At 31.7% G+C, this 27,108-nt stretch overlaps 3 protein-coding genes, 2 long non-coding RNA genes and 1 other non-coding gene across 9 annotated transcripts in view; 3 read left to right on the top strand and 3 right to left on the bottom strand.

The window, feature by feature from the left end:
- LOC109329886 overlaps window positions 1-12,232 on the bottom strand; it is a 23,399-nt gene extending 11,167 nt beyond the window's left edge. The window contains exons 1-2 of the long non-coding RNA XR_002105593.1: window positions 12,221-12,232; window positions 30-41 (exon numbers count right to left, since the gene is read on the bottom strand). This is a non-coding gene — a long non-coding RNA (uncharacterized LOC109329886). The remainder of the gene's footprint in view (window positions 1-29; window positions 42-12,220) is intronic.
- Window positions 1,073-1,986, bottom strand: LOC109329884 (heavy metal-associated isoprenylated plant protein 47). Its single transcript, XM_019563766.1, has 3 exons — window positions 1,877-1,986; window positions 1,636-1,714; window positions 1,073-1,381 (listed from the first exon to the last, which is right to left on the bottom strand). Exons 1-3 carry the CDS (start codon window positions 1,880-1,882, stop codon window positions 1,239-1,241), a joined length of 228 nt encoding a protein of 75 aa, XP_019419311.1. The 5' UTR covers window positions 1,883-1,986; the 3' UTR covers window positions 1,073-1,238.
- On the top strand, window positions 2,855-2,928 carry TRNAN-GUU. The gene has a single exon. It is a non-coding gene; the product is annotated as a tRNA-Asn (tRNA).
- LOC109329885 lies at window positions 3,924-5,165 on the bottom strand. The gene is made up of 2 exons (XR_002105592.1): window positions 4,537-5,165; window positions 3,924-4,263 (listed from the first exon to the last, which is right to left on the bottom strand). It is a non-coding gene; the product is annotated as an uncharacterized LOC109329885 (long non-coding RNA).
- On the top strand, window positions 10,844-14,705 carry LOC109329882 (ras-related protein RABB1c-like). Its single transcript, XM_019563760.1, has 6 exons — window positions 10,844-11,041; window positions 11,739-11,878; window positions 12,838-12,920; window positions 13,835-14,039; window positions 14,116-14,184; window positions 14,388-14,705. The coding sequence occupies exons 1-6, from the start codon at window positions 10,996-10,998 to the stop codon at window positions 14,478-14,480; spliced, it is 636 nt and encodes a 211-aa protein (XP_019419305.1). The 5' UTR covers window positions 10,844-10,995; the 3' UTR covers window positions 14,481-14,705.
- LOC109329661 (enhancer of mRNA-decapping protein 4-like) lies at window positions 17,463-26,610 on the top strand. Of its 4 annotated transcripts, none has more exons than XR_002105573.1 (13): window positions 17,464-18,457; window positions 19,620-19,669; window positions 19,760-19,916; window positions 20,007-20,225; window positions 20,449-20,577; window positions 20,763-22,316; window positions 23,011-23,370; window positions 23,799-23,918; window positions 24,479-24,649; window positions 24,968-25,114; window positions 25,203-25,319; window positions 25,880-26,277; window positions 26,324-26,610. XR_002105573.1 is itself a non-coding variant. In XM_019563380.1 (13 exons), the coding sequence occupies exons 1-13, from the start codon at window positions 17,660-17,662 to the stop codon at window positions 26,186-26,188; spliced, it is 4,101 nt and encodes a 1,366-aa protein (XP_019418925.1). In that variant the 5' UTR covers window positions 17,464-17,659; the 3' UTR covers window positions 26,189-26,610. The 4 variants fall into 4 exon arrangements, 3 of the variants coding, with proteins under 3 accessions (XP_019418926.1, XP_019418925.1, XP_019418924.1); XM_019563380.1 differs by having other exon boundaries at window positions 17,464-17,935; window positions 17,966-18,457; window positions 25,880-26,610; XM_019563379.1 differs by having other exon boundaries at window positions 25,880-26,610.

Genomic DNA, 27,108 nt, shown 5'->3' with positions numbered 1-27,108 from the left:
TTAAACCGTATGGTTTGACCGTATGAAACAATATGAATGCACTGGTAACATATATGGTTTTAACCATGCGAATGCACGAACAACATACATATTTTTAATTATAAATGCATATGTAATATGTGTTCTTAATCATGCGGCAAAAAATATCGTCCCGGGCAGACTCGTACAGATAACTTGCTAGTTGATTCATTAAAGTTAAATCCTTATATATAATGATTATAATGGATGGTGAAACTAAACTGTTGTTAAAGTCTACATTTTTGTTATAGTCACTGAGGCACTTTGCAATTAGTAAATTATTATTTTTACATATTGAGTGAGATTGGTTTTCTGAAACAAGTGGTTGTTGGTTCCTTTCTTTGTATGCACATGTACAACTGTCCTATCTGGATTTTACTTCATATGAGTCTCATATATTATTAGGTTGTCAATTTTATTAGATGTTTTTTTAGAGCTGCTTAAGGGGAAGTTTTATCGTATAATTATAAGACTCATAATGTTATACAAGAATAAATGTTGAGTAGTACAATGTAAACAAGAGAATAAACTTCATATAGCAAAGATGAGACTCTTGAATAAGTTAGCATACTAAACAAGATAAAATTAGAAATAAATATATTAGAGAAAAAGTTAGAATAATTATAGAAAAGATAGTAGAATCAAACCTTAAGTGGTTTCGACATGTTTGGAGAAAATTGTTAAACGCCTAGACAAAGAGAGTATAACAAGTGAAGGTTTATTCAATAATCTTAAGGGAAAAGATATTGATATTCCACGGTTACCTAGTAGGATTAAGACATGTTGTACTTGATTGATTAGAGCTATTCCACTATACATCAACAATAATTTCATAAACACTAATCAAATAGCAAAAAAAGAATGTGTACTTTATTTAGAATGAATTCTATTTATGAACTCAATATTAAATGGATGAACACAGAAACACTAATTAATATAACAACCAAAACTAATAACTTGAGTTACAACCAACCCAACAATACAATCTTATATATTCAAAGAATATTATTTACATTATATAATATATTTCAACAAACACAACCATTCATCTATCTACTAATTTGTACTAAAAGAAGATTTAGTTCACATGATAGGTCATAAGGTAAGGTAACATTTTCTAATCTGATATGTTGGCTTTTAATGTGACTTTATACAACACATTTCACAATTTAATAAAAAGGAGAACAAAATTTGTCTCTTGGTCATGGTTAATTTCCACTTTATTTGGCTTCTGCTAAGCTTATAATATCAGATTTTCCAACCTTTTTCCTCAAACAATTTATTAAGTTAACTGCGTCCATTCCATCTCCAATCACAATCACTTTGTCTTTCTCTTCTCCCTCTAACTCCACAGAGGTTACACCTGCATAATATAAAAAATATTGTATTAAGTTCATAGAGTTCATTCACATTAATTTACTAACTAAAGTTCTTAAATAGAGATTGTTGGGTTTATTCAAGTGTGAAGTCTCACATTGGATATGCAAAGAAGAGTGAAATAGTTTATAAGTAGGAAAGACCTATAAACCTAAAGCTTTAAGGTTTTGGTTCAAGACGTGGTGTCTCACTTGCGACTCTTCACTCAATAGAGATAATGATTTTCATTACTAAACTAACCATTTGCTGTTGCAACAATCTGAAATGCAGTTTTCCTGCACTTCTGGCAGTGCATTGCCACCTTTATCACAATCTTTTGCTGCAACCACAACCACATGCAAAAAGGGTCGGTTGCAGACGTAACCGTCAAACTCAACAGACTAGTCTATTATATGAGATAACTTTACGACTTAAGTAACATATTGAGCTGAAAATTAAAAATAAAAAGAAGGTGATAACACTTTGGAAGTGATGAATATACCTTCATGTTTTTGAATGAAAAATTCTAAGTTTTTGGTAAGAGCTAAAGTGATGAAGAAAGTGTAGTTGTTATGGTGAATGAAGAAAAGACTAAGTTTCATTTTTATATGCATGAGAGTTGGAAGTTGGAAGGAAAGTGTAGTTGTAAGTCATGGTTGTTGTAGGAAGTTTCTTTCCCATAGATTAAACATAAATGAAAGTTTGAGGAATGACAAAAAAACATGCATAGGACAAAGATTCAAGGATTCTATTCCAGAAAATGTATCACTTCATATGTTACTTTCACTGATTTGTCAGACAAATGGTTTATTATTAAATTTTGAATTAAAATATATGTTTTTCAATCAATCATAAGAAGTGACATATAGAGTGATACACTTGTGTACCCGAGGTGGACCCCTGTTTTACGTCTTAACTTCTTCAACGCGTGAGAAGTGTATAGTGAAAATAGGATGTTTCTTATGAAGTTTCATATCATAATCATTAGAACAAGAAATAGCATTTCATATTTAGTTATATGGAATTTACTTAAATGATTGATTATTGCATTACTAAACTAAAATTCAAGTTTCATGGGTCATCTACCCTGCATTAAAAAAATAATACATCATATTCAACTAAATTTTGATTTAGATTTATATTTAGTGTAATTATTTCAACTACTACTTATATTCAGTCTATAAATGCAGATAAGTCAAAATATACGTAAGAGGGGACACTAAACTAAAATTGTTCATTCACTTTCATTTAACAATTAATCATTGTCCAATTGATAGTATTTTTTATTATTATTTTACTTTTTAAATGTGTAATTTTTTACTTTTATTTTAATTGTTCTAGAATTTTTGCTTTAACATCCCTTAGTTATACATAATATGTGATTTGTAAATCAATTATTAATAATTAAAACATTTTTTGTAAGATGATAATAAAGTTACATTATGTAAAAGCCGTTTAGTTTAAGACAAATAGTCAAATAGCTGGAATAGCTCAGTTGGTTAGAGCGTGTGGCTGTTAACCACAAGGTCGGAGGTTCAACCCCTCTTTCTAGCGGTTTTACATTTTTGTTTAAATATTTCTTTTAAAATATTAATGTATTTCAAGGTTTTGTTAAAAAAAATTCCAATTATATCACCAACCAATAAATATATTAGCATATTTTTTATTAATTTCATGTTACTCTCTTGAAAAAATGTCTTACTCAAAAATCATGTCTTTAATAATTTAATATATGTACATTAATTTTAACCAATTTTTTTTCTAATATTGGTTAAGTTATACAATATCACATAACTCTGAATAAAAGTGTATTGAAAATATTATTACCTTTGTTTCCTAATATCACTTTTCATCTAATAAATATTAATATTATTATGCCATATAGAACCGTGTCAAATTTGGGTACTCTAGTCCACCACAGTCAAAGATATCAGTCTTAAAAGTAAAGCCATAGATGTAGATGTGAATCAAAGTCATTCACACATTACTCTTTTTTTCAAGTAATGACAAAATAATAACCTAATCCATCTATCATTTGTATTTCATTTTTCTTAATATCTATCCACGTTTATTATAAAGATTTATACACGATCAATATACATCATTCACCAATAAGACATTGGTTTAATGGAGTAAGGCTTCACTAGATCCTCAAGGTCGATGGTTCGATTCCTGGGAGCTACCCTTGTTGTTGGGAGGGGCAGTCACGAACCCTGAAAGAGATTAGTTCATTACTCAAATAGGTGAGGTGATACTATTGGTATTACCAAAAAATATACATCATCTATCATTTTATTTGTATTATTTTTTAGAAAAGTTTCAACAATAATAAAATATGAGTGATAAATAACACAATAATAATATATAAAACTTACATTGTGGGTAAATGTATTCTTTTTCCTCTTTTCTTTTTAAAACAAGTGCCTTGAAACATATATATCTATGGTTTCAATTATTAAGCCATGTTGTTAGATTAGGACCATGTTTACATAAAATCAAAGAACCTCATATATTATCATATATAGACAATAAGATTGTGACTACACACATTGCAAAAAGCACTTACCACTCTATGAATTTATATATCAAATCTTGATACAATGTTATGAGTATTTCACAGCCACATATTCAAAAAACTCCATGATTAAATTTATTTGGCAGCATTTAAACTCTTCTGCTACCATACAATTTCTCTTGCCTAATTCCCTGTTGTATAGTAGAATCTGCATTAATTTTCCTAGGGTACATTGTCTTCCCAACTGCAAAGTTATATATCCGTTAATAATGCATCAAATAAATAAAGGGTATTTCTTAAAGTTAGAAAAAAGTAAGGAAAAAAGTTATTTGAAATGGTGCATGGAAATCTTCTCCAAACATAGAAAGTAAAACCTGAAATGAGCATCAAAATAACTACAAAGCAGACTTCTAAGAAATTAATCAAATTATCACTCAACTTAGGATATGATATAAGCAAAGATAATAATAAGGTATATATGAACTATGAAGGGCATGATCATAATTATAATAGAAAGGTGTTCTTGTTGGGTGTTGAGAGTGGAAAAATTTATGATGGTAACTATATATATAATCGATGAAGAGCCTGCATGACTCCCCTAATGCCAAATAAAAAGGTTGTCGATCCTATAGACAAAAGCTTCTTACATGGCATTCAGGGAGCCAGGCAAGCACATCATTTCGGATATCGACCCTGCTAATTAGCTTGAACTATCTTCAACTCTCCAAAATCTGCATCATGCATCATCAAAACAATCAATTAAGTGAACAAAAATAGCTTAGATTAACAATAATTAGCAACAACTACCACTAGTTAATGAAATAGTCCATTTACCATAAGATTTAAGAGGTGCATACCTTTATCTATAAGAAGTATATCTATATCTAAATCTTATGATAGAAATGAGTTTATTTGATTTTGGAGGTAAGAGAATAATAGGTATGGGGGATGTAAAGAGATGTTGAAGGAAATAAAAGTGAGGGGAGAGATAAGAGAAAAAACATGAAGAGGGAAGTGATGAGAAAAGGAAGAGAAATCCAAAAGGGTTATTTGTAAGCAATAGTGACCCTTAGATAGAGCCAAAGTTGATTGGGTTTTAGATGTAAGTCTTTTTTTGGATTTTGTTTCCTTGGAAAAGGTGACCCCCACGACCCACCCTACACCAACTCAGAACTCTCTTTTCAAAATTTCACATCACATTTTTCACCCTTCTCTCTTTTTAAGTTACATGTAAAAATGGGGTGTCTAAATATCTCTCAAAATTCTCTCTTTTTAGTGCATTGGTTGGAGTGAGTTTTTTATTACTCTACATGTAGTTGTAAATTGTAGTCTATAACTGTTTCTGCTGTTGCATTTACGATTTTGTGTGGAGTCTCTCGGATATATCATCATAACATTTTCATACAATTTTAGACTCAAACGATATTTGTTAAGAGGATAGTCATGCACTCGAAATGATTCCTTATTTATATAGTGATAAGATAATTTAGTTATACAAAAAAATCTCATTTCCCATCTTTCTCTTTCAAGTTGCATGTATGAAGAATAAGGTATTATTATGTGTCATTGTTGCATACTCAATTATTTAGACTTACTTTTATATTTATACAATTTTTACTATTTAATTAAAATTAATTTCACCTTGTTACATTTACTTACACATTGCCATTTTTGTTCACCAATAAGATGTCGATCTAGTGGGGTAATATCTCATTAGATCCTTAGCATTCCTTGTTCACTAAAAGTCAAAAGTTTGATTCATAAAAACGACACTGGTTGACAGAAATAATCATACATCCTAAAGGATATAAGGTGAGAAAATTGTACCAAAATATTAGCAAAAGGGTGAGTGGATTCAAAACCAATGAATAAGACAAGGCCAGAGTTGCAGTGTGGGTTGGGTGAGTTAGAAGCTGGGGTCGGTTAAACTTTTCAGAACACAATTAGCTGGATCAAATATGGACAAATGTAATCATAAAACTCATACCACTTCATCACAATCAAATAATTTATCATGGGTCAGGTATAAATCTTCATTTTAGGTTATGATTATATAAAATGTTATATTAAAATATGTGATTATATATAGTTATTATACAACACAAACTAAGTCTTAATTTTATTAAGAAAATTTTGAGTAAGATGAGGGAAAGGCTTTATTTTTCATGATCTTCTAAGTAAATTATTTTTTTGATGATATATAACTCATATGAGTTAGCAAAGTAAGGAACGTTTAAGGTAACTTGCAAATCAATGGGACCATATATGATGTTCTACAAATTGTGTTACTATATGTACTACAAGTTTATGATTGATTGAAAAAATATTTTTAAATTAAAAAATTAATAATTAGTTATTTTTCTGACGAAACACAACTAATGGTACATGCAGTGATAGAATTGGTAGACAACAAATTTGTACCCCAAATCAATAGCCGATTTTGTTGACTACATTGTTTTTAATTTAGGTTTCTTTTGAAATATTTTTCCTGATTTTTCTAAAAAAAAATAAAGAAAAAAATTATTTTCATTTCTATTGTGATTGAATCTCTATTAGTGAGTATTTTGAAGTACCCTTTAGAGAATTATAAACCTGGCAATGAGGTTATTAAACCAAAAACACAATTAAGTTTTGATAAGAGATTATTTAAATAATCTCTAGTTATAACTTATAAGTTTTGGTTTGGTCAATTATAGTGACATATGAACTTGCTAATCAACTATTTTCTACCTAATCAACTAGTTTGGTTAGCTAATCAACTAATTTTCTGAATATTCTAATTCAATTACCTAACTTAACAACCTTAATATTTAGCTCCTTACTTTTCAATCTTTTAATCTAGCTACAATTATTTGTATCATGCTGAGTATTTGTGGGATATATAAGGTTACTAATTCAAGACATTAACAAGTGAAAATGTGAAGTAATATTTATTTGTCATGTAAATACTTAGAGTCTTTTATCACATGAAGTTTTAATTGTAATCCTAAATAATAATTCTACTTTCATTTCTACCCCAATTGAAATCAACATCATAAACTATATGTTTGGATTTTGAAGAAGAGAAGTAAAAAAATTAGAAATGTAATTATGTTTTCCTAAAATTGGCGATAATAATAAGATAAAACATTTTTTGTCTTAATATATGTGTATCACTTCACTTCATGTACCTATTTATTCTTATTATTAGTGAAATAATATAAAGTTAATATATATTAAATTCATATTTTACTTTTCTAATGAATGAGAATAAATGGTACCCAAAATAATACAAATTTTGGTAGAGAGACTCCTCATAGTTGTGGCTAGGGTGAGGTAGTGTTAGTTGGGGTTGCAAAGAAAATTAATATTAAATTGACTAAGCTAGTATTAAATAGTAGATCATTTTTGTCATTCTTCAATTAAAGTATGAGACAAGAAATTAAAAATGGCAGAAGATTTCAATCCCAGATATTGTGAATCCCAAGCTTTTGTAGTTCCACATTATAATTCTCCAACCATGTTACCCTCAACTTCAACCTGCATAAACATAAATTAATTGCAAGATTAAATTATAGAATTGTGTATCCAAGAAATTGTTTAGGGAATATAAAAGGAACATGAATATTGGAAAACTAAATTCAGCACTTATCATAATGTAAAAATATTTTTTTACCAAGATAAATATTTGTTTTTCTTTTCATCAAAAATACTTTAAAATATTCGTTAACATTTCCAAAAATAATATTTACTTATGATGATTATGTTTATGATAATATAAAATGTAACACTAACTTTTCTTAATTTTATGTGGGGTGTTTTACTTTACTCATATCGTAAGGGTTGAGTTGACAAAGGTAAGGTAGGTTTATAAAGGATATATTTATTAGATGGATGCAAAAAAATTATAGTTGACTTAGTTTTTAACACACTTTGTCAACTAACCCATTAATTTTTACAAATGTTCAACCACCTCTTAATTAATTAACAAAATATTGGTTTAGTGGTGTAAGACTCTGCTAAATTTATAGGATAATTAGAAGTTAAAGAGTTTGATTTTTGAGAATAACATTTGTTGAGAGTGACAATCACATATCCCGAAAGAGATTAGTTTTTTACCCAAAATGTGAGAGATACTCCAAAAAAAAACCACCTCTTAATTACAAGTTACAAGGGGATAAAGGGTAACATGATCTAGAAGATTCTGGTGTCATGTTACAAACAAGGAAAATATTATGTGTTATTTATATTTTTGGTTGAAGTTTTATGTTATTATTTTAAACCCACAAGTGCAATATTTTTACTATCTTTTGAAGTTTTATGTTACTATTTTATGTCATTATGTGCAATATATTTCTACTATCTTTTGAAATTGATATGTCAAAGTCTTCACTATGGACCCAGAGAAAGCAAACAAATTACAAATCTGTGTAGTCTAAATGAGAGAGCAATTGGGACCATAAAGCTGTTTGGTCATATAATTACTAAAAGACTTGGCTAACTATAGGCCACAACTTCAAACAAGGGGACACATAAGTCCACCTAATATATTTGGTTCAATACTTTTATGTGAGAAAAAAATGTATGCTATTATTACACGAGTTTTATACATTTGTTACTATATCATCTATCATTTATTTTTCTTATGCTCAATTATAATTGATTGTTCAAAAAGTAATATAAATAAATAGTAAATAAGTATGTATAAATTTTTACACTAAGACTATATAGATAGTACGCTCTTATGTTAAGGACCACAACTCTGGTCAAGACAATAAAAATCTATTGGTGTGTCAATTGCCCCTTATGATATATGTCAATTGTTTTCATTTTGTTAAACCAAACAGGTCCTTTTATTCTGCTTTTGCCACAAATCTATTGGTTTGTGTGGCAAGCAACTTAGTTATCTTAAGCAAAGTTGTGTTTCCTAGTTTTCTTTTTGTTGCTCCACATCTAAGTACATCTTTTTGTTGCTCCAATGCTTGACACCAATTCTAAAGAAGCAACACCATATGCCCATGGCTCCGGCCACATTAGACCGAATCGCGCAATGGATCCTGGCTTGGTCTATGACTTAACCACCAATGACTACCTAAACTTCCTTTGTGCTTGTGGTTATAACCAGACTCAAATGAGAATTTTCTCTGATCCTAACCCTTAAAAGTGTCCTAATGTAGTTAAGATATTGGACTTCAACTACCCTTCAGTTTCAGTACCTAAACTCTATGGCTCACTTACTTTCACTAGGAAAGTTAAAAATGTTGGTACACCAAGTACTTATGTTGCAAGGCACATGTACATGTAGGCCTTAAAGTTTTTATAAACAATCTATCCAAGGTAAAGTTTTTTACACTTTGTCATATCATCAACTATTGATTTGTATTACTTTTGTTTGAGAGTCAACGATAGTTAATATATGACTGGTGGAGATTTGCTGACAATATAAAAAATACTTACACTATCGGTGTATACATATTAAATTCTTGTCTATAATAAAACATGAAATCAACCTCAAATTGTTTATATAATATGAAATATGTTAAATTACACGGGTTCATCATTTGTTTAGCGATACTCTATGATAAATCTCAACTTCTAATAATATTTATATATTTACTATATATCTATATTTATACTATATATGGAAAATATGATGTAACTACTATTATGGTATAACTTTATGTACTATTTTGTCTTTAACATTTTTAATTTCTACAAAAAAAAATCATATAATTATATATAATTACCACCCTCTCAACTTAATTAATTTGACTATTAAAATAAACACAAAAAATATTATATAAAGTGCAACCATTAAAAATTACAGTATAAAATACATTCAATATAAAAATATATTCTAATTTACCAAAATAAAATATATATAAAACTTAAATATTTGATACCAAAAAGTAAAAATGTGTGTCGGCAAATACAAAGTGTCTATTACCACGCTATAATGATAAAGCAAAAAGTGTTATAAAAGAATGTGTTAGTAATATTTTTCAATGGGTGTAATATTGATGCACCGACAGTGTAAAGAATTACGCACAGTCAGTGCATTATCCACCCTTGATTTGAATTACTTTTTGTGAAAAGTCAAGCATAATTGAAAATGAATGATAGATAATGGAGTAATAGTGTAAAAAACTCTTACACTGTCAGTGTATACTTCTTTTTCTCTTTTTCAATTATAAATGAGATATGAATCAAACATGTAGGGTTGGTAAATTAGTTAATTAATTTTTTTAAGGTAGGTGCATTTTTAGCTTAACTACATACAAAAGGTACAAAGAGAAGGAAACAAAAGGAAAATTGGTGGATTTGAACCATTTGGGCCTTAGTGTGGGTTATAGGCTTAAGCATGTGGTCCATCATTATTTTTTCTCAAATTTGGTCTTTAATCTTTTAAATTTTGTTACTTAAAGGAAAGAAATAGAGGGAAGAGAACTTGTGGAGAAATACTTCTTTCTCTTCTCTTTATTTTTTATTTCACAAACAAAATAAAAATTACTCAATTTTTTATCTTTTTCTTTCTCTTTATTATCTCTCTTATATTTTTTTCTCTTCTCATTTTCTTCTCAACCAAATGAAGCATTAGTCATCAATTTCACTCTTCCTAAGTGTCTTGAATGTAATATATACATGTAAGGTCAATATAAACATTTAATGCATTATTTGTATTACTTTTATGTAAGTCAATGAGACTCAAATATGGATGATGGACAATATAATAACACTATAAAAAGTTATTATATTATTAGTATATATGTTTTTTTCTCTAATATCTATTTTTTTTTCTAATACATGACTAAAAAGAAATTATCACACTTAGGTATGTAACAAGACAAGAAAAAAAATTAACATATAAGGTAATAACAAAAGTAAAGTTATGGAAAAGATTTGGAAGAAATTAAAAAATAAAATAAGTGTTTTGCCTATGAAATATATATTAATTAAGAAGAGAAGGAAATGTTTATATGATTTAATCATTGATTTTTGACTTTCTCTTTCTTGCTTTCATTTCTGATTTCTGTTGATTTCATTTCCTTCACCTTTCGTCATCGCGTTGATTGAAAAGATCTAAACTTTACATCATTCAAGCGCGACCCATATAAACAAAATTCAATATGTCATACGCTTATCTCTTCAAATACATCATTATCGGCGACACTGGTAATTTCAACAATTTACTTTTTTTTTGTGATTTCAACAATTTTGTTGCTTTATTCATATGGAGCTTGCCCAGATTCGTTTTTTCTTGGATTTGTTTTGTTTTTATGTTTCTTTTGTTTGCTGAGAATTTTAAACCAATGATTCGATTTGATGCTTAAGATTATGGCTATAGAGATCATAGTTATGTTTTCTTAATATTAACTTACCCATGCAAATGTTTGTATGATTTAATTTCTTTCATTTGATGTATGGGTCTAATATTTTTTGGGTTATAATTTGCACGTGATCATGGGTTGTATTTGAACATAATTTTGGGGTTAAATCCATGATTTGTGTAGAAAGGGCATGGAGATTACTTTTTGAGTGGAAGTAAGAAACAGTTGCTTTTCAATAGGATTATATGATTCGTCCGAAAAGGGCATGATAATAACTTCGTCTGGTTAACAGGATTGTTAGTTACTCGCCAGATTTTTCGAACCATTTATCATTTTGTGATTTATATGAATCATTAATCTTTCTTTCATGGGGTTTTTCCATTTTTTATATGATTCCATGTTTAAAAAAACCATTTAAGTACAATAATCATACCATGAGTCGTGTTAAAATATTTGTTTGCACATTATTAGGCAAACTTGTTATTACTTGTAGTAGTTGATTGGAGAGGATTGTGTCCTATTGCTTCTTCTTTTTTATGTAGGAGTTGGAAAGTCGTGTCTTCTACTTCAATTCACTGACAAGCGCTTTCAACCTGTCCATGACTTGACCATTGGTGTTGAATTCGGGGCCAGGATGATCACAATTGATAATAAGCCTATCAAGTTGCAAATATGGGATACGGTTTGTTCACCCTTTCCTCAAACTTGGTCACTAACCCAACTAGTTCAAATTCAGAAATTTTACTCTTTCATTTCTAGGAATTTGCAATTGGTTGTTGTGATCATTTTAAATGAGGGCCTTTTATATGGTTTAACCTGAAGAATTTATATTGTTTAACTTGAAGAATTTATATGGTTTAACCTGATAATATACCTTGCAATTTTCCTGTGTTGAATCACTGGCTTATTTCAAACAGAGTTATGCTGATAAGAATCATGTTGGGTACTATGGATAAGGTCGATGCTTTGTCTTATCATAATTGTGGGCTTGTGGCTAACTTCATATCAATTTGTTCTGAAGAACTTCTTTCTAAGCACAGTGTAGTGTCTCCTTGCAAGCTGATTCATTTTGACTGTTGAAACGTAATTAGTTCGGGGCCAATTGATAATAGCCTTCTACTCATAAGTTTATCCCAAAAAAGCTTATATAAATGAGGATAAATTTTTGGCTTTGCATAGGTTGAATAGTTTTTCTCCGGTGGTCATGAGATATGGAATGGAAAGATTATGTTACTTTTGGTTTTATTGTGAGGATGTCCTATCCTCTTCTAATCTTCTCTCTTCTCATCTTATAATATTTCTTTTGTTATAAAAAAGAAGAAAAGAAGAGAGATTAAGCTATTAGAGTGGAGTGGTGGTTAAGACTTAAGATATGGGCTTTGGTGACCTCTTAAAATACCTTTCGTTGTTTAGATGGCTTGTGTGATTGTGTCTATAAATCAACAATAAAGCCACAGTTTTGGATTACACATTGCAATCATTTAGCTAGTTTGAAATTTGGGTTTCATCTGTATGTGCTCTTTCAGCTTGGATTGATTATCTATATTTCCGTGATGGAAAATCTGCTTCATTGGTTGCTTGAGCTATATGAGTTGCGAAGTTCCAGATAATACGTCTCAAAGTTTCCTTGTAATATTTCAGGCTGGTCAAGAATCCTTCAGATCTATTACAAGGTCTTACTACAGAGGGGCTGCTGGTGCTCTACTTGTCTATGATATAACCAGGTATCTTTAATTTTGAACTTCTAATCTGTTTCAAATCCTAAAATAAAATAATTAATTTCATTTATAGGAATATTTTCTTTTAAGATTCCATCTTATTCACAAATCATACTATATATATATATACGCATCTATAATGTTATAAGATTAGTCTATGCCATTACTTAAAAGTATGAGTTCTAAAAAGTTTCCCGATAAATAAGGAATTTCATTAGGGGAATAAAATACTACAAAAGAAGAGGATAAGACATCCTCGCAAAACGGAGAACAACTATGCTAGGAGGTAGATAGATGCAACATAGCATGCCAACCCTGTTGCAAATCTATCGTAGAAACTCCCACAAAAAATCCCATCATCATGGCACCCAAGGGATGCCAAAAAAAGTTACCATCTTCCAAACAAATTCTAAAGAAGAGAATGAATCTCTAAAAATTAAATGATTCCTTTCTAGTCGTATACACCAAAGCGTAGAAAAAACTGAATACCACCAAAACATTTTGGTGTCTTTCCGAGAACCAAAACCTCTAACATAAGAAGGAAGGAGTGAAGCTTCACAGCGCTATTCTATGATTCGTAAAGAGGATGATTTATAAATCATTTTAATCTGAATGAGTTTTTTTATTTCTATTAGTAAATTTTAAACTTTGATCTGTGGAAGGAATTACTTCTAGAATTTCTTATTGGTGTGTTCTTCTACATGATGAATATTCATTATTGAAAAGAATATTGTTAGAGAACGTCAATTTATACCCTTGTATTGCTTATGAAATGCATCATGGATGTCTTGTGCATATCCAGTTTTGTGGGGCTACAGAATGATGTGTAAAAAACTTTGCATGCGTGTTTATATTGTAAAAAAATATGGTGTTTATTTTATTTAAGGAAACGAGGATGATGCTGACATGTTTATCAATAGGAGGGAGACATTTAATCACTTGGCTAGCTGGTTGGAAGATGCAAGACAGCATGCAAATGCAAATATGACAATCATGCTGATTGGCAACAAGTGTGATCTTGCTCACCGACGAGCCGTGAGCACAGAGGAAGGCGAGCAATTTGCGAAGGAGCATGGGCTAATCTTCATGGAGGCTTCAGCGAAAACTGCTCAGAATGTTGAAGAGGTCCAAAGTCACATCTCCAAGATATCTCGGAATATCATCTATACGGAAGTTTTTAACATTTCTCATCTGTTTGCAGGCATTCATAAAAACAGCTGCAACCATATACAAAAAGATTCAGGATGGAGTTTTTGATGTATCAAATGAGGTTAGTTTCCTGTTAAACTTTGTATCATACTTTACCTTATCTGTTTTATCATTTGTATAGGAATGGAAAAACCACCTTATATATATATATGTAGAGGATTTGTGGTATGTTTAATTTCAGTCTACCTTATATATGTTACAATCTATGGATATTTAAGGTGAAAAACAATTCTTAAGACACTGACAAGCTTTATATTGTTGCAGTCTTACGGAATAAAAGTCGGATATGGTGGAGTTCCTGGACCATCTGGTGGCAGGGATGGCCCTGTTGCTGCAAGTGGAGGCTGCTGCAGTTGAAATGAAGATGATATTTCAAACTATTTGCTTCAATGTAGTCCTTTATCTAATCTCTTCTTTTCTTCTTTTTCGGGTTCGGATACGAAGATATATACGATATACGCTCATTGATAAAAAATCATAAAATTGTGTAATGTTTTCTGTCTGATCTTGACATTGTTTCTTTGGCCTAAACTGATTATTTGTCTGTATTTATTGTGTATAATAAATTGATATGTTGTTTCATCCTTCTTGTGGTGAATAGAATTGTTGTATTGAAATATAAGGATCAGATTTGTTGAATGAATGATCTATTTGATATTCTGAGATTTTGAACTCTTTAAATTACCAAAGGGACATATTCATATCACATGTTTTGTTGAATCTTTTAGACACTAGCTTCCATTTTGTATCATTGTATGTAGGGTTAAGATATTGGAAGGGACAATCACACATTTTGAAGGGATACCCTTAATTATATAAAAAATGTAAACACAGGCATTTTTGTTTTTGAATATAAAAAAATATGAATATGAAACAATAGGATTTAAATCACCAACAATTAATCGAGTAATACATATCTACCTTACACTAAGTAAGGCTAGGATGTGAGTTTCAGGTAATAAGAAAATTTTACATATCAGAGTTCAACCTCATTATACAGTAACATATCATGTTCTATTTTTCTTCTACTAAGAAATTAAATAATAAAAATTAATCTAGGAGTGTAAGATTTTGTTATATCTCTAGAAATGCTAAAATGTCAAGAATTTAATTTATGTGAGTAATAATTATTAGGAGAGACAACCACATATTCTGAATGTATTTTTTATTTTGTTATAGCAATGATGTATCTTAATGGAATTTCTTAATCAAAACCTTCCAAATAAAAATGATATTCATATTTTACCATAAAAAATAATTGATATACATTTTACAACATATCACGAAAATAGTCATATATCTTAGCACTAAAAGGGCAACTTGAAAAACGGTACTGATGATAATATTATTATCTACTTTTGATTTGTATTATTTTTGTTTGAGAATTAATGATGATTAACAAATTAATGGTGAATGATTTGCTAATAATATAAAAAACACTTACACAATCAATGTATACATATTAAATCATTATTTTATTATAAGAATGATAAAATATTTCATGATCTAGTTGTGCAATAATGAAATACCTTATGTATTAAAATAAAAATGATATATGTCGCAACAAAATAATAAGTCTACATCCCTATCCTTATGAATAAAATATGCATAATATTGATAAATAACACTAAACAACAAAATCACAATTGTAAAAAGCATATAATATACATATAAGATATGATTCAATATATGAATTAATAAGTCAATTTTATAAACTGTGCAAGTGTTTGAATTTTGTTGAAATGATAATATTTTAAAAGGTGGCAACCCATTGGTCTAGTAGTGCAAGGTTCTACTACATCCTCAAGATAACTAAAAGATTAATAGTTCGATTCTCGAGAGTGAACATGTTAGAAGAAACAGTTATGCACCCCAAAATTTTTAACTTCTTACCTAAAAAAGCGAGAAAATGTAGTTAATAGTACCCAAAAATATTAAAATGAAACACTTATTCACTAAATATTACACACTCATATTTTTTAAGAATCCCCTTTTACCCCTTCCTTCCCCTCTCTCTCTATTTTGTTAGACTTATAACCTCTGGGTAAAGGGGCAAGAAAATTCATATCATTGTTATTAACCACTTTATTTTTTAATTTATTACTCGAGCCTCAATATTTGGATTTTGAACTACCACACATGACATGAACATCCAAGAACTATTTTGATATTTTTTAAACCTTAAATTAATAAGTCCATGGACATCATCTTAGGAAGTATTAAAACTCACATTCCAAAAAAATTATTTAAAATACTCAAACTCCATTTTTCATAACCAAACTTGTTAATTGGGATACAATGGTAAATTTAATAATTCTTAAATACAATTAATATAAATAAATAATATATTAATTATATATAAATATTTATATTAATAATGCATATATTTATGCTCTATAAAAAATCTCTAGTAAAAAAAAATAATGAACAATCAGGATAAAAACAGAATAAAAATAAGAATGCAATATTTATGCATCGTTAATGTAAATATTTATATACACTATGTACATCATCCACCATTTATTTTCATTAATTTTTTGAAGAGTTAATAAAGAATAAACATAAATAAATGGAAAAGTTAATAAATAATTTTTTGAAGAGTTAATAAAGAATAAACATATACAAAACTTATCAATACATACATCTTTCTTGTGTATAAATAATAAGTTTACTTTCAATATGTTTAATAGGCTATATACTTTTTACAAGGAAAAGTTTTACTCAGAGAGAGGAGGAAAAAAAGAAAGAACAAAAATATTTGCAAGAGTTTGAACCCATATATTAATTCATATTATATCTAATAGTTTTTAAGTTTAAATATATATTTATATATTTTATAATAATTGATATATATATATAAAATAATTATTAAATAAATAATAAAATTTATGTTTTTATATTTATCATGTATTTCAATTAGTAATATTCATTATAAAATAATAGTAAAGTAAATAATATATAATTATAAAATATAAAAATTGTAATATATAAAAATTATATAATTAAAAAATAAATTTATAAATATGTGGTAACTACAAGGTATGTATTATAATACTCGTTCTCACTCATAAGCTATTTTTACGGGTATTCCTTCTAAGTATTTTAGCGAGTACTGAAATGAGTATTTTTGTCATCCCTATCTACCTACCTACTAAATTAGATGAAGATGCAAAATACTAAATTGCTGAATGGTCCATTTTTAAATGATATTTCTCTAACAGTCCCATCTACACCATTAGACCAAGACACATGAAGAGGTCTGTGTAAAAACCAGCAACTATTATTATTTTTAATATTTTTTGTTTTATTTTATTTTTTCTGGAATTTCTAAATCACTACAATGAAACATAGAACATAGTACGAAGTAGCAGTTCCAAAAGCAGCCACACCCAAAATCAATTTTTTTCAGATCTCAAAAAAAAAGTAATTAATTAATTACCATAAACCAGATCTCTTATTTGGTACAACCCCATCTTCTCCTTTTTAATTATTCATTCCAAAGTTTCAATCTTTTCTTTGATTTTTCATCAAAGTTTATGGCTTTTCATGGAAATCCAAATCAACAACAACAACAACATTTACAAACACAAACACCCCTTTTTGATTTGAATAAGGTTTTCAATCCAACATCATCAAATAACCCTTTACCTTCAAATCCATTAAATTTGAATACTTCACCTTCATTCCCTTCTCCTTCTCCTTCTACACCTCCTCCTTCTTCATTCCCTAACCCTTCTTCTTCTTACCCTCCACCCACTGGCACATACCCTTTTCACAATCCTCACTTTTTTCCTTATCCAAATCTTCAGCAACAACAGCAACAGCATCAGCAACAGCAACAGCAACACCTTCATCCAATGAATGTTCCACAAAGACCAATTTTTCAACCCTCTCCTTCATCACCAAACCCCAACACCACAAGTGGTGCAAGGCTTATGGCCATATTGGGCACCCAAAACCCTCCCTCTAACCATGATTCACCTGTTCTGTACCAAGCATCAAATGAATTCTCAGTGCCTGCAGTGGCGCCTTCTCCGGCGAGCCCTCAGGCTGCCACCACCACGCCGGGTAGGATGCTGAGCACTAAGTTTCCGAGGGGGCGGCGTTTGATTGGAGAGAATGTTGTTTATGACATTGATTTTAAGCTGCCAGGTGAGGTGCAGCCTCAGCTTGAAGTCACTCCTATTACCAAGTATGCATCTGACCCTGGCCTCATGCTCGGCCGCCAAATCGCGGTGAATAGGACTTATATTTGCTATGGACTCAAACTTGGTGCCATTCGGGTGCTCAATATTAATACTGCATTGAGATATTTGCTGAGAGGTCATACTCAGGTGGGTTGTTATTCACACTAGTGTTTCTCTTTTTTGTGTTGCATTTGGCCTGGATTTGATTGTGAAATTAATTTGCATGCCTTTGTAGCAGTAGTTAGAGTGTAATAGACTCGGTGGTAGATCCGTGTTCTTGATAAAAAAAAACTGTTTGTTTAGTCACATATGGCTTCTTGGTGCCATGAGTGATCAATGCATTGTTTCGGTGATTGAGAGTAGTAATAGACTCTTTGTACTGTTTGACATTTACATTAACATTGTTTCTGCTTGATGTGTTTTAGTGCCCCGTGTTAGGCAATACTGCAGGTGTAATATTAATTGATGTTCCATATCACAAATATGTAATCTTTCTGCACTAATCATTGCTTACATAGTGTGTTTGGGTGAGCGTTTGTAAAACGTGATTTTGAATAAAATTGATTACAATTTAAATTGAGTTTGAAGTGTAGTGATTTGTGTTTTAACAAACATGTATTCTTCTCCCAAAATCACTTTTGAAAAAGCAAAAGTAAAACTTCTGAATATGTTGAAAAATGAGAAAATCATGTTCCAAGGCATGGAAACATGATTTGGCAGCTACAAATGCAGCCGCAAACATGCTATTACACACTGCTTTTGTTGTTGGTTGGCATGTGACCATAAAAAGGCATGATTTTTTATCCTTTCCTTATAAACTCACAAGGAAGTTGCACTAAGAAAAAGTGTAATTTGTTATGGAACTATTAGGTTATGCTTTTAATTTATTCTTGATTTCATACGTTGTGCTTCTCTTGATTTTAAGTTTATCATCCCGAGTTTTGGTAGTTGCTTGCAGTAGGCAAGATATAGTATAAACACATGATGATATGAGTATTGAATGATATGTGGAAGTGATTGTATTTAAGTTGTTTTTGTTGTTCTTTCTTACGCATTTGGTTTTGTCCTTTCTTTTAATTGATTTGGTTTATGTAATTATTGATGTCAAGCTCCTAAAATTTTACAGTAATATACAATCTTCGACTCTTGTAAAGTTAAAATAGCAACTTACATTGAAAATGTGAAGCTCGCTCCTACCTCTTAACCAGTTTCCTGTTGATAAACACATTTCAGATGTGATATTTTTTCCCTTTATTCAATTTCCAATGTATATTCCCCTTCAATTTATGTATATCACTTCTTTATGCAGAAAGTAACAGACATGGCTTTCTTTGCTGAAGATCTTCACCTGTTGGCCAGGTAAATATCCCTTTTACGTTTCTTGTTTAACATTTTTCTATGCTTATGTTTACTTATCATCTTCCATCTTGAATTTGCCTGTGTTCACAGTGCTAGCACTGATGGAAGAATTTTTGTATGGAAGATCAATGAGGGCCCTGATGAGGAAGACAAGCCTCAAATTGCTGGAAAAGTTATTACAGCCATTCAAATATTAGGAGAGAGTGAATCGGTTCATCCACGAGTATGCTGGCATCCTCACAAACAAGTAAGAGCAACTATCCTAAGTATATTATCTCACAATTTGTGTTGTTAATGCTTATAAAATTTTAGCTCACCCGTTGAAATTGACCAACAGGAGATTTTAATGGTTGCTATTGGAAACCGTATCCTCAAAATTGATACTATGAAAGCTGGAAAAGGTGAAACTTTTTCTGCAGAGGAGCCTCTTCAATGTTCCATTGATAAGTTGATTGACGGGGTGCACCTTGTTGGTAAGCATGATGGAAATGTCACCGAGTTGTCAATGTGCCAATGGATGAAGAGTCGGTTAGCTTCAGCATCAGAAGATGGCACGGTCTGCATTTGACTTTCTCCTTGCCTTGATATGTTGTTTTGTATAATTTTGTCTTCCAATCTGACACTAGTGGAATATGTTAAACAATTAGTATATACAGTGGGAGAGGGTGTGCAATGAACTGTTCAAGTCATTGCATTACATATTTGAGTTGTATACATGAAGAAAAGTTTATTTTCTTTCTTCTATTTTGTACTTCTAAATCACTTGTTTTTGTCAACAGGTAAAGATATGGGAAGAACGTAATGCAACACCACTTGCAGTTATAAGACCGCATGATGGTAAACCGGTTAATTTTGTGACATTCTTGACTGCTCCTCACCGCCCTGATCACATTGTTCTTATCACAGCGGTATATGCTCCTACTCTTTCCTATTATTGGAAACATGGTATATGATTATGCTTCTATTGTAGGTGCTTTTGGACTATTTTGTTATGCAGCTTAAACATTTTTCACGTCTGCTCAAAGTGGTATCCAGGGCCCCCTTTTGTCATTCACAAACTAATACATTTCTATGTACTTTTCCTTTACTGCAGGGCCCACTAAATCAGGAGGTGAAGATATGGGTCTCTGACAATGAGGAAGGTTGGTTATTGCCTAGTGATTCCGAGTCATGGAGTTGCATTCAGACTTTAGATATACGAAGTTCTTCTAAAGCCAACCCTGAGGATGTGTTCTTTAATCAAGTTGTAGCACTGCCCCGTGCTGGTTTGTTTCTATTAGCAAATGCCAAGAAAAATACAATATATGCTGTGCACATAGAGTATGGACCGAGTCCTACTGCCACTCACATGGATTACATTGCTGAGTTCACAGTCACAATGCCTATATTAAGTCTTACGGGTACTAGTGATGGTTTACCGGATGGAGAGCATATTGTACAGATATATTGTGTCCAAACACAAGCTATTCAACAATATGCGCTGAATTTGTCACAATGTTTGCCTCCAGCCCTGGACAATGCTGAACTAGAAAAAACCGAACTCAATCTATCTCATTCCTCTAATGCTTTGAATGAATTTTCTAATCTGGAAACCGGAAATATGCCACAAGTTCATTCTAGCAACTCTGAAAGTGCTCCTGTTGTGAGCCTTCCTGTAAATTTGTCTTCAGATATTTCTGGTCTACCTGAAGCTTCTACTTCGGATATAGAAACCAAGCCAAACGATTTGCATTCTCATCATGGTTTTGAGCATATCCAATCTTCTCCACCTCCACATCCTCCGAGTCCAAGATTGTCCCATAAGTTATCTGGTTTCAAAGGTTCATCAAATAATCTAGAGACTAGATCAACAAATGTTGATCACAACAACGATCAGACAAATCTTGAGTCTTCAGCTGAACGGAGAGTGGAGTCTGAAAAGGATATTACGGGTGATGTGCCTGCATCAGGTGACATTTTGAGGAAGAATGATGGACTTGTACAAAATGATGTCTCTGTGGTTTCTAACTCCCCTACGACATTTAAACAACCAACACATTTGATAACTCCGTCTGAGATATTCTCCAAAGCTGCTTTATCTTCTGAGAATCCTCAAACATCTCAAGGTATGAATGTGCAAGATGTGGCTGCTCATGATGATGCAGAAAACCTTGAAGTAGAGGTTAAAGTTGTTGGTGAGGCAGGTTCTAATCAAGAAAATACTGAGTATGACAGAGACAGGGACTCTCACACTGATGTTGCCGAGAAGAAAGAGAAGTTATTCTATTCTCAAGCCTCTGATCTGGGCATTCAGATGGCTAGAGAGGCCTATAATGCCGAGGGAGTTCGTCAGGCTGATAATATTAAGACTATTGATGTTCCTGATCAAAGTTCTAACACTATTGAGGAAGAAGTTCAAAACACGAATAAGGAACCTCCTGCAAATAATGATGAATCAGAAACTGTGGCCGCTAATTTGCAATCTCCAGCACCTGCCGTGAAAGGTAAAAGACAGAAGGGCAAAAGCTCTCAAGTGTCTGGTATATCTCCTTCTAGCAGTCCTTTTAGCTCAACCGATTTAGCAAACAATCAAGGTGGCAATTCAGGTGGCTCGTCCGTGGAAGCTGCTCTACCCCAGTTATCCACTATGCATGACATGCTGAGCCAGGTTATTAATTTGTATTTGAATTTTTTTGTTGGTTTTATTCTAACGTTGTGTGTACCTTGCATATAGTGCTATTCTTTTCTGACTTGATGTGTATTTTGGATCGTATTATGGGTTTACAAGTAGAGCATGATTAACTATCATCTAGATCAATAGTTTGCTGCTATATAACGTTGTTAGAATGGGTTTTTACTAAACATCTTTGTTATTATCAAACTTGGGCAGAAGGCTTGTTTCCCTGACAGGCTTAATGAAGTTTCTGTCGGCATATAATGCAGATACATTGTGTACGTTTTTATTTGGGGATAAACATATGATGAGTTTTATATGCTGCCTGAAAATGGAATAGACATGTCCTGTCATGAAGCCTGATCTGCGCTTCCTTTTCTCTCTCTGGCTTCATTTCTTTTCAGTTATTTACTTGGATTAGGAAAATTTCCCTGTATTTATCAGTACTATGGTTTTATGGTTACGCTATTTAGTAGTGCCATGAGGTTGATGTTATTTTTCATTCATTGATTCTTGTCATGATGTTATTTTTCAATCATCGAGTCTTGTTATTTTGCCTTTCTATCAATTTGTTATAAACTTTAAGTTATCTGGTTTTGTCACTCTTATATACTTATGTCACACAATGAGTTTCTTTTATATCTTTAGAATTTCCGTTTCTTGATCTCATTTATTTCCTATTTTATAGTTGTTAAGCATGCAGAAAGAAATGCAAAAGCAAATGAATGTGATTGTTTCGGCCCCTGTTACCAAGGAAGGCAGAAGATTAGAAGGATCCTTAGGTCGGAGCATGGAGAAAGTTGTCAAGGCTAACACTGATGCTTTGTGGGCTCGCTTACAAGAAGAAAATGCAAAGCAAGAGAAGTTAGAGCTAGATCGTACACAGCAAATAACAAACTTGATCTCCGATTATGTAAACAAGGATATGACAACTGTATTGGAGAAAATCATTAAGAAGGAAATATCTTCAATTGGATCAACTGTTGCTCGTTCAGTTAGTCAAAGTGTAGAGAAAACAGTCTCATCTGCCATCATGGAGTCATTCCAGGTTCAGATTAATTTAAACATTTGAAAGTTCTACAGTTCAAACAGTTTTAATGTGGTTACTGTTTAGATTTATTTTTATTTTTTTGTTAATTTGCTCGGGGAAATTCCCGTTCGGAATAGTGTCTTCACATGAAAAATTATGATCTTTCGAGACTACTATATAAAGTAGCTGGATGTCATGTCAAACTTTTAATAAATAAAAATTTTCATACCAAACTTAATATGTTTGCCAATTATGGTTTACCAACTGACATGATTTTCTGTTCTGTATGGTAATTTAATAGCCGACCCCACCTAGTGGGACTAAGGTCTGGTTGTTGTATATGGTAATTTGATACTTCAATTTTTGCCAAATTTTTCCTCACTACTAAAGTGAAGACATATTTTGTTTCAATGTCACTGACCGAGGTTATGCTATAAAATTTGCAGAAGGGAGTGGGAGAGAAGGGTCTGAATCAACTAGAAAAATCTGTTAGTTCTAAGCTTGAAGCTACAGTGGCTAGGCAAATACAAACACAATTCCAAACTTCTGGCAAGCAAGCTCTTCAGGTAAGCACATAATCAATATCCTTGAAATTTTTAGAAGACCTCTTCACATGGAGCAAATGGTTGGAAGTTTAGTTTTGTTTCACCGATAAGTTACAGTCGGATCAGTTTGGTTGCTTCAGTTCTTTCATAACTTTTTAATCACAATTATGTATGTATTGAAGCTTTACTATCTCAGATATGTTGTATGCAATTTTATATTGAACTTGACTTCAACTGGACCATTTCTCTACCCTTGTTTTTCCTTCGCAGCAAGCTTACAACCTGTCCATCTTAGGTTTTTCCTTCTATCACTAGATAGAGGCTTCAGAGGGCAAGCTATTCTACATTTATGTATCGTTGTTAGGTTTAAGCCTAGATTTATTGTTTTCTATATCTAGCTAATGTTCAATCTTACTTCCTTAAAATTTATTATTTGAAGCTGATTTCCCTGAGCTTGTTTTTTTAAGTGTTTCTGAACTCATTGTGTTATCTATCATCTTTCCAGTGTCTTATTTCATATGCTAATGGTGCCATTGTATGCGGCTTTGGTTAATCTTTTCTGTTGGTATTGGTTTTTGTAGGAAGCACTTCGGACTAGTTTGGAGGCTTCAATTCTTCCAGCATTTGAGAAGTCTTGCAAAGCTATGTTTGACCAAATCGATGTCACGTTTCAGAATGGGCTTACAAAGCACACAACTGCTATTCAACAGCAGTATGATTCTACTCATTCTCCTCTGGCCATGACTTTGAGGGTATGTGCAGAATGCTTGTTTTGAAAACACATAATATTATTTCTTTTAATGTTGTTTTCCCGACATCGGATATTCCTTTTGCCTTTCTATCAATTCGTTATAGACTCTATTGTTTGTTACTTTGTCTGGGAAAGATATTGTTTGTGCTGAAAAATTACATGGCACTAATCAGATGTAAATTCAGTTGTGTTATTGGCCTTCTTTACTATCAAGTGGCCGTATATATTACCGGCCGTTGTCCCTTGAACTTAGTCTTAAGTCTTGAATGTCTGACTTGTCATAACTTTATACTCAATATGCGCTGTTATGATTTCACAGGAAACAATTAATTCAGCATCATCAATCGCTCAAACTTTGAGTGGGGAATTGGCTGAGGGCCAGCGTAAACTGATAGAAATTGCTGCTAACTCCAAAATAGCTGCAGATCCCTTTGTAACTCAAATCAACAATGGCATACATGAGATGGTATGTTCTTTTGTCATTCCCCTATCTTCCTAATTTTTTGAGTGTATATTACTATATTATGTACTGTGGCATTGCTTGCTCTTGACAGGCTGAGGATCCTACGAAAGAACTATCAAGGTTGATAAGTGAGGGCAAGTTTGAGGAAGCATTCATTGGAGCCCTTCATAGGAGTAATGTTTCAATAGTTTCTTGGTTATGTTCTCAGGTATGATAATCGTATCTTTCTTAGTGGTGAATGCTTTGTCAATGAACATGATTTATGATAAAGTATTACGGTGTTGATCGATTCATGTAGCTGATCCCACCTAGTGGGATCAAGGCTTGGTTGTTGTTGTTGAGTTACAATTGACGATTGCATTTGTTAGTAATGGTGCTTATGAAGAAATTGAAGAAAAAACACACAGAATGATAGTGAAAAAATGGCTTGAAACCTTGAATTTATTTGTTTTTAAATTGAACTATAGATAGTGGAAAACTTAATTCTGTATTTGGAACAATCTTTCTTGTGGTGGATAAAAAGCCAATCCAGTGATTTTCGGTAAATTTTATATAACTTTTGGTTACATGGTTTTATTGTCTTCCATAAAATTGTAAATTTTTAGGTGTCCTTAACCAAAAATAATAATCATGAGATAACAAATTTGAAAATCATTTGAAGTTTCTGCAATTGTGTTATTGGTCAAGGCATATATTTTGTACTGTCTATGGTTATGTCTGACAAATACAATGTATCTAACATTTAATTTCATACATTTTCATAACCAGGTTGATTTACCTGGTATCTTGACAATGGTACCACTACCATTAAGCCAGGGAGTACTTTTGTCTCTTCTACAGCAATTGTCCTGTGACATCAATACCGAGACTCCCAAAAAATTGGCATGGATGACCGATGTTGCTGCTGCTTTAGACCCTGTAGATCCAAGGATTTCAGCTCATGTGCGACCAATATTGGATCAAGTGTACCGGACACTAGGCCATCATCGGACTTTATCAACTACCTCCCCCGGGGAAGCAAGCACAATCCGCCTTCTCATGCACGTCATAAACTCGGTGTTAGTGAGCTGTAAATAACAGGATTGTATTTTATCAGCTGTGCAGAAAGTGCTAAAGTATCAACTTTGGTTTGTATAGATATCTAGAGATAGTTTGGAGGGTATTCAGTGAACTACTGTATGTAGTTTAGTTGTCTTTGGTCCAACTCAGTTGTGTGAAATAGTTTCACTTTTTCTGTATGCTTTGTTGTTTAAAATTTTGCATGGTTCCCTCCTTAGTTATCTTTGCACTTCACAGTTAGAGATATTGTCTTTCAAATTATTGAACAAGTAAAACTTGAGACATCCTTGTTTGAAGAAGTTAGTGTCACAATGATTTTAATTTCCAAACTGCATTTGAAGTGTAAGAGGTTTGAAAGTCTAAAAGTATGTTTTGTTTATTAGTCATTTAGTATTGTATTTAGAAGCACAAGTTTTGGAAAGAAAATAAAGCTATTTGTGGTCATTTTTAGAAGCATTTTATTAAGATAATGTGTACTGTTTTTTTGCTGTTTCTGAAGTGAATTTGGTTTAGGTGCACATTGTAAATGTGCTTAACTTGCTCATGCTAGCAAACTTTAAATTGTTCTGAAGTCTTACTAGTGTTGTCATTTTCTAAATATCTCATTTGAGAGTGGTTGAATGAACTTGACGCAACGGTAAGGTTGTGCTTGGAAATCATAATGTTACGGTTCCAAATCCTGGAAACAGATTGTGTATATCTACTTTGTCAGACTTTGTGCATTGAGCTACCCTTTACCATCATTTCCTTATAGATTATTGAGTGGGTGGAAACTTGGAGCATGGCTGTTCTTGATAGATGGTGGCTACTGAACTGTTGAACTGACCAACAAGGGATTAAGGGTTTATATTCTCACCCTTCACCTCCAACTTCAACCCTCACCTAACTAGGATCATAGTGTCTTCAAGGTAGATATAATGAAATTATCAAGTCAATAA

This window comes from Lupinus angustifolius, chromosome LG16 (assembly GCF_001865875.1).
Source record: "Lupinus angustifolius cultivar Tanjil chromosome LG16, LupAngTanjil_v1.0, whole genome shotgun sequence".
NCBI lineage: Eukaryota > Viridiplantae > Streptophyta > Magnoliopsida > Fabales > Fabaceae > Lupinus > Lupinus angustifolius.
This window is presented reverse-complemented; position numbering and strand designations above follow the sequence as displayed.